This window comes from Meriones unguiculatus, chromosome 2 (genome assembly GCF_030254825.1).
Source record: "Meriones unguiculatus strain TT.TT164.6M chromosome 2, Bangor_MerUng_6.1, whole genome shotgun sequence".
In the NCBI taxonomy this organism is placed as follows: Eukaryota; Metazoa; Chordata; class Mammalia; order Rodentia; family Muridae; genus Meriones; species Meriones unguiculatus.
Genome location: NC_083350.1, coordinates 62,990,577 through 63,003,108, shown reverse-complemented (window position 1 = coordinate 63,003,108; position 12,532 = coordinate 62,990,577). Strand labels below are relative to the sequence as shown.

Genomic DNA, 12,532 nt, shown 5'->3' with positions numbered 1-12,532 from the left:
GCACCAATGGAATGACAAGTCAAAGCAAGAAAAATCAGTACCCCCTATACAAGTGTGATAGATGTGCAGCTTGGTCATCATGTGGGTCCCCTAACAATGGGAATAGGGGCTGTCTCTGTTGCCCTGCCCTTGGATCCCTTTACCCTAGCAGGGCTGTCTTGTGTGTGCTCAGTGGGAGAGGATGCACTTAGTCCTGCTGTGACTTGAGGTACCAAGGTGGGCTGGTACCAATTGGAGACCTACCCTTCTCTGAGGGGGCATAACGTTATTCTGTTATTCAAATGCTTATTTATGTAGCCCTCAAATCTGGTTGCAAGCCTTGTTCTGAGAATCTCCTGTTTCAATGTGGTATAAATTCTCCCAATTGCCAAAAAAGCAGCTTACAGCCAATTGCTTAGCAGGGGAGAGAACAGGGCTGGACTTTCTGCCAGCCATGTCTTTTAAATATTGTAACTACGTGGTATGCTTTGAAGCGTGTATTAAGTAAAACTGGTGTAACCCCAGCAAGTACACCATAAAGTGCTGAAGAGTATACGCACTGAAAGTGCATGCTGATGAACCAATCTCAGTCGCTGAAAGTTAGCTTTCTACAGGTTCACAGTGGGGAAATTAGACCTACTTTTATGATACAGATTTAAACTTTTACTACATCTATAATTGTTCTGCCCCATGAATGGGCATAAAAGGAAGCAAAGAGGCAGGGGCGGACAACTACAGTATGTCTTCTTAATGTTAGTCAAGGCATTCAGACCAAAGGCTCAAACAGTGAAGAGGCTAAGCATCAGTGACATCTGTTGCTAGCTTGGGCATCTACACCTAGTAGACAGGGATCTGATAAACTTGTGATGCTCACCTGAGGCCCCATAGTACTCAATTACCAGTTCAAAAGCAAGGCAAAGAGCGTTAACTGCAGCTCAGATTTGAAAACCACAACCCAAACCCAATTGCCCTATTTATGGCAGTAGAGTGAATACAGTGAAATTACACAGCCTAAGACTTGTGAGTAATCTAATAGTTTAGTTCCAGAAAGATTTTATTGGACATGCCTATCCATGTGCATGCCTATAATCCCAGCACTCAGGCAGACTGAGTTCAAGGCCAGCCTGAACTCTACTGAGACACTATGCAAAGAAGCAGTAATAAAAAGAGATCACATAGACAACCAATGACAGTATTATTTGGGAAAAGCCGTATGTTAACGTATGATGCCCCATTCCCCCCCTCAACTTGTACTTCCAAATAAGTAAAGTTGTATTCACCGAACAAACGAACTTGAATATAGCTTAGTGGCAGAGTGAGTGGCTCTCATGGGCAAGGTACTGGCTTTCATCCCCAGCAGCACACACACAGGAAGACAGAATTAACTAAATGTAGCAGTATTTCTAGATATCTGAATTAGCCAGTGGTTCAGAATCACAGAATTACTTTAATTCAGATTTTCAGTTTTGTGTTCTTCCACGAAGCACAAAATTCCAATGTGATAATTCTAAAATCTGTCACATATCCTACTTTAGCAAGTGATCTATCTAGATGCTTAGGAAAGAATGTTCGCGGTGTGTTTGTGTGTGTACATGGTACATGCACAGGCAGAGGCTAGACGAGCTGTTGGGTTTTCTTCCTCTGCTGCTGTCTGCCTCACTGTCTGGAGACAGGATCTCCACTGAGCCTGGAGCTCTTTCAGCTATGCTAGCTGGCCAGGGAGTTCCTGCAACCTCACTGTCTCCACCCACACTGGCACCTGTGGCCAGGCCTCGCTTTTTATGCAGGTGCTGGGGAATCAAACTCAGCTCCTCGTGTTTACACAGGAAGAAAGGGCTCTTACCCACTGAGCTATTTCCCCAACCCCTACTTAAACAAGAATCAAGTTGGTGCTCAGCCATCTGCAGTTTATTAAGTGCCCCTCGTGATACTGATAACCCCACAAGTCTGGACTACTGGCCAAGTAAAGAAACCCCTTTCTGTAGTTTCTGCTTCAATGACTATTTCATGACTCTGCCAACTCCCTTCCCTTAGTCCCACACCTTCCTGTCCTTTATCCAATGAATTGGAAGTCACAAAAATAGCACACACAAAAACTCTTCAAAAACAACATAAAACTTTATTAAGATCTTACACTGTCATCAGGTACAGCCAAAGAAAGGGGTTTGTAAAAGACAGGGAGAATCCTCTTCCCATGTGCTCCTGCCATCTAGACTGTTGATGGCAACAAATGCGCTATATAAGTCAATCCATTAAGTAATCCAATGTTCCCTTTCTATACAGAGAAGAACTGAACTCACACTGTTAAAAGCTTTTATAGCACAATTGAGAAGCAAGGCTCACCTATAGGAATAACTCCTAACAGCTAGAAAGCAGCGCAGGGGCTTTGTGTTGCTTCACACCCCAATTTCAGAGTGGGAATTCAGGAAGGCCCTCCTACCTCCCAGTCATCGTCCTTCTCTTCAGTCTTCTCAGACCAGTTCATGAATCACACACCGTGAAGTTGTTCACCACAGTGACAGTGGACAACATTCTTTGAACTTTAAAAATCATGATGGCTGGGATCACCCTAGCTTTTGTTGATTCTAAAATATTCCTTATAGAAAAACCCTGATTCAGAATGCTGTGATGAGCTATCCCAACAGCTGCAGGCGGGATGGTCTTCCTCAGGGAAAGCTCACTGCAGAGCATAGCTCATTTCCAGGCTCCCAGCTCCCCCTGTGGTTCTTTTACTTACTGTAGTGTTGCAAGAGCAGAGGGAGCATCGGGGAATCTGCTCCAATTGCCACTCCGACAGCTCTCTGCACTGTTTGTGGAGAAAAGAGGAATGGTGTCCATTCACAGCACGGGACCCTGCTACAAATGTGACACGCTTTCCCCTGAGGGCTAGACCAGGCTGCTCTCTCAGGCACATGGTAGAGAAAATGTGCATGATTCAGAGTTTGGTATTTTATACGCCTCACCTAAATACATTTCTTTCTTTCTTCTTAAGGCAAAGTCTCACTATCTACCTTTAACGGCAAAGACCTCACTCTACAGAACACACTGGCCTCGAATTCAGAGATCTTCCTACCTCTGCCTTTCAACTACTGAAGTTAAAGGCATGCACCACCACACCCAGCTTAAGCCCACTGTGAAAGCTTCCTTTTAGGAAGACAATCTCCTAATGCTTACCATGTTTATTACTGTAAGGCTGAAAAACTTACTTCTAAAATAAACTGTACAGTTTGTATTCAGTTAGTGAGCTAACCAACAACTTGAGGTTTGTGGGGCTCAGGTTTTGAGTACTAGCATTTATCACAGATCTCATCAAGCTCTTTAAAAAAATAATACATTTTATCATAAATATTTAGATCAGATACTGGCATCAAAAGAGTATCTAAGTCTGTCTTCATGGTGAAAATATTTCAGCAAACTTCTAAAAGATTTTATATCTTCTCAAGCGTATACCATTTATAAATTAGTTTTAAATGGAAAAGTAACTATTTTAGATTGACTAAATTACCATGTCAACAAATCATAAATAAGGTCATGATAGTGAAAATAAGTTAATACACAAAGCTTTGCTTTTAAAAACATCAACAACAACTAACTTGGCATACTTTAAAACAGGCCTAATCAGGTGTGCACTGTGCGTCTGCCCACCTCCTTTGCTGAATCTTTTCTTCGCTCCCTACACCTAGGGAAAAAGACAGCAGCATTGGCAGACACCCAAGTGTGAGGGTCTGGCTGCCGCACACTTACTGTGACAGACAAATGGGGCTCAGAGTGTGCCATGAGCCACTCCTCAGCCACGTTACAGTACATCCATGGTCAAGTGGATTTGGCTGCCAGCTGAGCTTCAGGGGTATGCACAGAACTGCTCTAGGTTCTGTCAAGAAATGTGTCCTAACTTCCAAAAGTTGTCTAAATCATTGAAAGATAGGACAAGCAGGGATGAGATGATGCCATTCATATAACTGTTTTGGAGAGAGGTCAGATTGTTAAAAGCACTATTTCCCAATCTACTGGCTAGTAAAGATAAATTACCTGTCGTTAACTTCACATGTAAATTCTCTTCAACTATAACCTCTAATAGTGGGAAAGAAACAGTGAAGCCATTCAGAGAAGTGAGTATAACTGGCCTGTGAAATTTAAAAGGTGTTCTATTAACTATTTAGTTTGACTCTGATTATAATGAGAAATGCAAAGCAATAAAGGAGAAAAATATCCCCCCATCGTTATCAAATACAAACCTGCAGGTTCACAATTAACTTAAAGAAAGCTGGAGAGCATGCAGCTGCTCTAACACACCGGGTTCAAGTAAAGGTAAAGGGACACTTGCTCTGTATTTACATCTGTAAACATACAAATATAAAATTCACCACATCTACCCTGTAGTATAGCATTGCTTAGTTCCCAATTACAGTCACTCAAAAACCTCTAGGAAATAAAATGCCCCAGGCTACATAACTGAACATTATGGATACTGAGTTCTTGAGGTACTCAAGCTAAGTGCCATTGCTTAAGTTATATGGACAAGGGATGAAGCATCTCATTGCCTGAGATGCTTTCCTTTACTCCCCACACCTGGCGTTTTATTAACAGGATCAATGATGTAAGAAGATTGACCTGACAGAAGCAGTCAGCTGTAGAGCTGGAGTTGTCCTTGTGGTAGGACGTCAAAACTTACAACATTCTTAAAACATTAAATGCACTTAAGCTCTAAATAGTGTCATCAAGGAAGTCTCTATTATACAGGCCTTTTATTCTGGATTGGCATTTGGAATGGAATTACTATAGTGCTACCAGGGAAACATTCTGTAGGCTTTAATTTGACCCTCTAAGTGGCATCCATGTCTAGTGTTAAAACTCAAAGGCATGAGGACAACAGAACCAATACTTGGGTGGCAAGGATAAACGTGAAGTTGAAACATTTAGTCTCTTCTATAATCAAGTCCTAACAATACCATAATACAGTCTCACATCAGCTCCTGATCAGTTCTTCTCTTTAGGAATTAGACAGTGTACAGTGATTAGATACTGAAAAAAATAAAGAAAAATAATTGAAAATACAAGAAGAAATAGAAACATGGAATTTCTCACAAGGCCTTGGATCAAAAAAAAAAACTTACAAAAAGATCTTTTGAAAATAATCATTCTTTTTAAGCTCATTAATACACAGAAATCATCACTTGGCTTTAATTCATGTTAACTCACTAATAAAATAGTAAACAAACCAACATTTTAAACCATTTTTTATAATTCCTTGTCATTTCTTGTGTTAGTACCATTCTCACAACGTACAAAAATAACTCTACAGGACTATTCACCTAACCTGTCTCCATGTCTGGCAAAGTCCTGGCCCTGGAGGAGACTGGCCATCAATCTTCACTGTAGATGTCCCCAGCAAAAGGTAGGTGCATGTGACTGCCAGTAACATTGGGCAGTCGAGATAAATCTGGCAGGCTCTGGATCCGGGCTCTGAGTTCTTTGCGCACCAGGGAAACTCTGGCTAACTTGCGCTTGTATTCCTGTGACAACAAACCACTCTTGTTAGCTTTCACACTGAAAAAACAAAACAGCTTTTTGCTAATTCTCTGAAGAAAACTTTTATTATTCAGTTAATGGCAAATAAATCATTTCACTATGAACTTTAGTCAAAAGGGCTATAGAAGTAGGAGAGGAGGTGAAGATAAAAGTACATAATACCCATGCATGAAAACAGCATGATGAAACCCACTTGAATGTGCGTATGTTTTCTTAAACTTGAGTTTCAAAGTGTTTTCTGTGATTGCTGGCTATAAACCACTGCAGCATTATCAGTAGCTGGGACTTTGTCTCCAATACAAACCTGCTGCTTCATAATAACACACTGTAGTTTCACTGGTGGTGGTAGGTTTGAGACAGTTCCATGAAACCGAGGTTGGCCTTGAATTCAGTATGTAGCTGAAAATGACCTTGCAATTCTGATACTGTTGCCTCAACCTCCTGAGTACTAGGATGACAGCCATGTGGTGCAAGAGATGGAATGCAGGGTTCTGTGTACATTAGGCAAGCAATCTACCAATGGAACTACAGTTTCAGACTCTAGAGTCTTTATTACTATCTCCAGTTATTACTGCCTTAAAAGTTAAGGTCATAAGTATGCCCCCACTGTTATTAATAAAGGTTTCAGCATTATGCACATTTTGAAATTCTAATAGCCTCACTTCAATGCAACTTGCAACATTTGTAATGGTATACATTTTCTTTGATGTACTTAACCTCAAATGGGGAACACAGATCAACAGACTAGGCACCAAAAGCACAAAAATAGATTTTAAAAGGCTGGCATCCGATAACCCAAGGAACAAAATACAAAGTCAATCAGGATCATCTTTGGTTCAGCAGGAAGAGCCTACAGTCTGTAGTAGGCATTTCTCACTCTAAATGAAGGCTCAGATCCTCAGTTAAATCCTCCCCAGGAGAGCACATGAAGTTCCCATACTCCTTTAGCCAACAGGGATTAGGGCTTAGGAGGAGCAAAAGGTGGGTATCTAGAACCATTCTTCAGTGTACCTCAGTGCTGGCTGCACACCTCTATCTCCTTAGGGATTTCCAAGAACATACAGTTTGTTGGGGATTTTGTTGTTGGTTGTATGTTTGTTATGAGAACTATTGGCCCCACTATACATCAGTATCTGAGACTATCTGGGAAAGGTCCAGACCATGTAAACTGTGTAAAAGCCTCCCAAATGAGTGTGAACCACTTGCCTGTATTTTTGATGTCCAAAATACTATCAGTCAGGGAGTGTCTTCCTATTTCTAAGCCTCTTCTTTAAAAGTGGAGTTACCCTAGCAGGGCAGAGGACTTGTCAGATGAGTATAACCCACGCTCTAAAGAGGGAGGAAGACTCGAAAACAAAGACCTGGGCATATTAGCTGCAAAGCACAGGCAGAGCCACACACATGAGCTATCAATATTCTTGCCTTTTCAACCAATTCTGATGCCAAGGTCCACTAACAGACACCTCAAAGGCTCTACAGTCTCATGGGCTGACTCCCTTCTCACTTTCATACTCTTTCCAGGCTCACCGTTGTAAGATGGCAAAGTTGATTCCTACCACAGAATCTCAAGCGCTATACAGACTTTAAAAGCAGGGGAATAGGCTTCTTTGGTTTAACTATACACTTGTTAACATCAATTCTGGAGAGGAAAGGTGTACCTCAGTGATAGAGTGCTTGCCTAGTATGTGCAAAGCCGTGGGTTCACTCTTCAGCAACAGGTAAAACAGTATATCTGAAGGGAGATGTACAATGAACTACCAGAGCATCTTGTTTCTGAGACCATGTAACACAATAGAACATATGCTTGAAAGAGGATCTGTGTATGAAACCAAAGGTAAGAACTGAACAGGAGCAATAATGCTGACATTTTTGTATTTAACATTCTGGGGTTTTATAGCCCTAAGTATTAAAGAATTTAATCAAAACTGAAAACATTTTTCTACCTATTAGTATAACCAGCTTGTTTCTTTTCTGTATGTGCTATTACTCTACAACCTTTGTCCCACAAACTGTTCTCTGACCTCCACATGTGCAACACGGCACACAAATATGTGCACATACAGATTATGTTTAATTTTGAAAGGATGTGGGCTTTTTCAGAACCCGAGGCAACTTCCCCATAACATTTCTCCATAATTTCAAATCACTGTCAAACTTTGGCTGTGTTTTATGTCTTTCTCAAAAAACCATGCATACCACTATTTACGTCATCTGTCTAAGCTAACACACACACACACACACACAAATCTCCACTGTAAGAAATAAAACCTGGGAGAGGGCTACAGCAGGGATACAAAGTAATAACCTGTGATTAATATATAAAAAATTAAATGCAATGGCTTAGATTAGCCAGAGACAAAAAAACAAAAAACAAAACAAAAAAAAACTAAGCAAAATGAGTGCTAATTTGGGTTTCAATTCACACAGTAAGATGAATAGAACTGACACCTTCTCAAGCAGCCGATAGCATGGGGAACTACTCTTAACAATTTTTTTTAATATTTTATTATTTAGTCAGTATTCTCTCTGTGTGTGTGTGTGTGTGTGTGTGTGTGTGTGTGTAGCCAGCAGGCCAGAAGATGACCCAAGATCTCTTTATAGATGGTTGTGGGCCATGTAGTTGCTGGGAATTGAACTCAGGTCCCCTGGAAGAACAGCCAGTGCTCTTAACCTCTGAGCCATCTCTCCAGCCCCTTAACCTTGGTCTTTTATGTCTGCACCAGTCTGCTATTCACTTGCCCAGCTCATCCCCACAACCCTAACGCTTGCAGTCTTTTCAGTCCCAGTTTCCATTAAGCTCACTTGCACTGGTTTAACCCATGCCTCCACTTTTTTTTTAAGGTTTATTTATTTACTATGTATAGCAAATAAACACTATGTACACCTTCACACCAGAAGAGGGCACCAGATCTCATTAGAGATGGTTCTAAGCCACCATGTGGTTGCTGGGAACTGAACTGAGCACCTCTGGAAACACATCTCTCTAGTCCCCATGCCCTCCATCCTTAAAATTTTTACCCATAATCCAGGAGTGGTGGTGTTGCACATCTTTAATCCAAGGACTGAAAAAGGCAGTTTGAGGACAGCCTAGTCTATGTAGAGTTTCAAATTAGGCAGAGCTACATAGACAGACACCATCTCAAACATACAAAGGGTTGGGAGCCGGAAGAAGGCTCAGCTGCTAAAGGCTAGGCCCACAACGATAAAACAAAGACAGATAAAAACTTACCCATATTTTATAGAGTTGTTTCACTGCCTAGAACATTTCTTTATCCATCCTTCTTCCTATGCACTAATGTATGTCTGTCACCTTTGACAGCAGGAGCCTTCCTCTTGCCATGCTTCAATACTGAGTTAAGGTTCAGGTTTAGTTCAGAGGTAAAACAGGCCTGGAGGGCTCAAGCCTAGCACAAAAGGTAGTAGTAGTGAAACCAGTCCCTTAGGTGATACGATCAGACTTGTAAGTCCTGCCAAGAGAGTTGGGACTTCAAACTACAAGTAGTTTGCCTTGCAGCCAATGTTTACTGTCTTGTACATCCCAGAAGACTTCAACACTCTCCTGACCAAATACAGCCACCAACACTGCCTACTGGCTACTCCAAGCCTCAGCTGACCTCTGTGCTATGCTCGCTCTTCAAAGCTTCATATCTGTGCTGGGGAGGAGTGTTCTGGGGAGGAGTGAAGTGTTCCTGATTCAACTTTTCTTACTGTAACAAGCAGAGCACTGCAAGTCGGGAGACTTCAGATAAACTGCCTCCTTAAACTTCTACCTGCATGACATTGGACAAGGAATACCTTTGATTATCTGAGTATTGTGGTTTCTTTAGGGAGAGTGTCTATTTTAGAGATCCATGATGCTTAAATACCCTCAAACTTTCAAATCATAAAAGTGTTATGTAACTGTGATTACTTTCTGGAAGAGCATCTGAATTAGCTCAAAACCTGTAGCTTGAACAGTGGCTCTCAACAATCCTTCAAGGCAGTTCCTCATGCTGTGGTGACCCCTAAACACAAACTTATTTTTGCTGCTACTTCATAATTTTGCTACTGTTATAAATTGTAATGTACATATCTGTGTTTTCCAATGGTCTTAGGCAACACCCCTGAAAGAGTCATTCGATCCCTAGGTTGAGAACCACTGAGCTATAAGAATAAACTTCAAAGACTGGGTCTGGCCATACACACCATAATCCTAGCATTTGGAAGGCATAGGCAAAGTAGCCTAAAGTTCAAAATTAGTCTGGTCTATACCGTGAGTACCAGGCCAGCCTGAGCTAGAGTTCTGGAAATCCTGTCTGTCTTAAGAAGAAAACAGAAAATAAAATAAAATAGAATAAAAATCAAGAGTTAATTTAGCCTTCATAAAGTTGTTCAAAAACTCTCACTGATTTAAACATTTTAAAACTTGTACATTTATTCATGGTTTCTTGAAAATGCTCTTATTCCTATCCTCTTCTCATACACAATTGTGACAAACAAAACAAAACCAAAAACCACAAGAAAACTAGGTGTAGTGCCACATGCCTGTACTTTCAGAACTTGAAAGGAATGAGGCAGGATTGTAAATAGAAGCCCACATGAGCTGGGGATATCTAGTCTCAAAGACCTAACTAAATAAATACATATTAAAAAAAAAATCTACCAAAACAAACATGGAGAATTTCCACTGCATCCCCCAGATGCCGGGAAGGCTCAGCAGTGAGGACTGTCTATTAGAGCCCCACCCCCTTCTTAGGACCCTTCTGCTGTAGCATAAGGAATACTACAACAAACCAGAAACCAAGGATGATTCTTGTGAGCTGGTTTTGTGACCGGGTGGAAGCAACTTGAGTACATTTCAGAACGCTTTGAAAACAGCCTTAGACAAGTCACAGCTCCCCTATAGAACTATAGAAACTATCTCTATAGTTCTGTAAGTATAACACAACTATACTGACAATACCCAACATCAACATCTACTCTTTCAGAAGTGACATCCTGGCATGGTTGTCAAAGACTTTCCTTTCCACAAAATTTCTTAAAGACAGAGACAATGGAACACTATTTCCATAGAATTTCAGAAGCGGCATCTATGTAAATATTCAAACAGCTCTGTGTATATCAATTAAACTGATATATGATCACTTAAATTCTACTGTGAACTCAAGATATTACATCTAGTATACTCTAACCCAAACGAAAAACGCCAATCATTCTTCTAAACACTCCATTTAATTTCCACACATAGAAACTACATGCTATACATGATGAAACTATATCACAACCATTAAGAAACATCACTCAAAGTCAACAGAAAAATGAAAAACCTATACAGACTGGCCCAGTCCTTATGCTCACCCACTACGCCAACTGGTTTCTTAAATCCCAGAATTAATTGAGCAGTGGGTATTCTGAAAGTCACCTAAATCACCTACTGGATCACCACTGAAAAGGGTTAGCAGTCATGACTTCCCAACTCAAGACCCGAGGAGAAAACTGTGATTAACACCTTTTTGTGTTTAAAGGCCTGTCATTAAACACCTTTGGCTGTTCAGTAGCAGAATCACCATTTTCTCCTATACAGATATTTAAATGATCTTTTACATTCAGTGACAGAAAAAAATTATAGAAAAGGTGATCAGGGGCTAGTTAATCCAGAAATGGTGCCTAGAACTCCAGGAAAGCTCAATCCATTGCTAGTCTGTTTTAACCTTAAAGGTAAAGGAACAGAGGTGTTGTTAAGACAGGAGCTGACAAGCAGCATACAACACTCGTGGCTTCTCCACCAACCAGGCAACCTCAAAAGCATAATGATGCAACTTAAAGAAATGACCTACTTCTACACATAGCAATAAATAGAGCTGACAGAATTTGTTAGCTTGAAATTTTACTTTGTGTCTCTTTAGTCGCTCCCTTAGTGTATTTTCTAGTTACTACTAAATCACAGTACCTTAGGATTTTTAAATGTCATGTATTATGACATCTAAATGGAATCTTATTCCACAGCTTTAAACAAGTATGCCAAAAGCGAAGCCTGTTTTGGAATAAGTTTTAATTATTCCAAAACAGGAATAATTAAACACTATAATTTATATAGTGGCTTGTGCTACATCTGTTCTAGCCTCAGCAGGCTGATACCAGGAGGTAAGCATGAAGCTGTCCCCAAAGCCAGCGATACAGTGATACATTTAGGTCAACAATGAATCCAACTCTCCCCTCATCCTGGCCACTTAATCCCATCATTCCATCAACTCTTATCAGTACTCAGCTTTCAAATGTCTTCTGACATAAAAGCCCGTATTGATTTTTCAACCATAGCTTTCCTGGAATGTTGGGCATCGGTAGCCTAACACTCTTCCACCTTCTTGCCTGCACAACTCTGTTAAGTTCACTGCAATTTTCTTGTTGCGCTGCAGATGTTTTCGCCTTGGGGTTAAGGTTTTATCTCTGGTGTTCTCCATTGTGGAGGATTTGCGTAGGTTTAGACTGCATTTTGTTTTCTTGATCTTGCTTGGCATTCTAGTTCCCTTAGAGCAGGAGTTTGGTTTCTGCCATTCATTCTGGAAATCCTTAGTCACTGAGGCTTCACATTTTTTCCTGCTTCTCATCTGGTATTCCATACACATAACAACTGTCTCAATTCTTGGATGTACTATATACTATTTATGGGTTCCACTCTGCATTTGTTTAGAAAGTTCTCATTGATCTCTCACAAGTTCAGTTATTTCCACAGCTGTCCTGAACTGTCAAAAGAACTAGGTGAAATTTTCTTTTGTTTTTATCTGGGACATCTTCACCTCTCTACGTACATTACCTGTCCAATTTGGCATGGTGTTTTATCCACTAGAACCCTTAGCATACCAATCATTTATGTTACATTCCTGACATGATCATTTAAAAAAATTGTCACAATTTGGTTGACTCTTGATTTGTCTTTTTGGACTGCCTTTTAGTGATCAGTATGTTGTTTTCCTGACAATGAAAGAATGTACCAGGCACCAGTGAAGGGAACGTCTAGTGTGTGAAGTTTTGTGTTAATCTCATG

General features: G+C 40.6%; 1 protein-coding gene across 2 annotated transcripts in view; it reads right to left on the bottom strand.

Moving 5' to 3' along the window:
- Positions 1-2,078: 2,078 nt before the first annotated feature.
- The window catches only part of Rprd1a (regulation of nuclear pre-mRNA domain containing 1A), a 46,253-nt gene continuing 35,799 nt past the window's right edge, over positions 2,079-12,532 (bottom strand). For both annotated transcript variants that reach the window (XM_060377592.1, XM_021649221.2), the window contains one exon: positions 2,079-5,492. In XM_060377592.1, the coding sequence (XP_060233575.1) occupies positions 5,350-5,492 (143 nt within the window). In that variant the 3' untranslated portion in view covers positions 2,079-5,349. The remainder of the gene's footprint in view (positions 5,493-12,532) is intronic.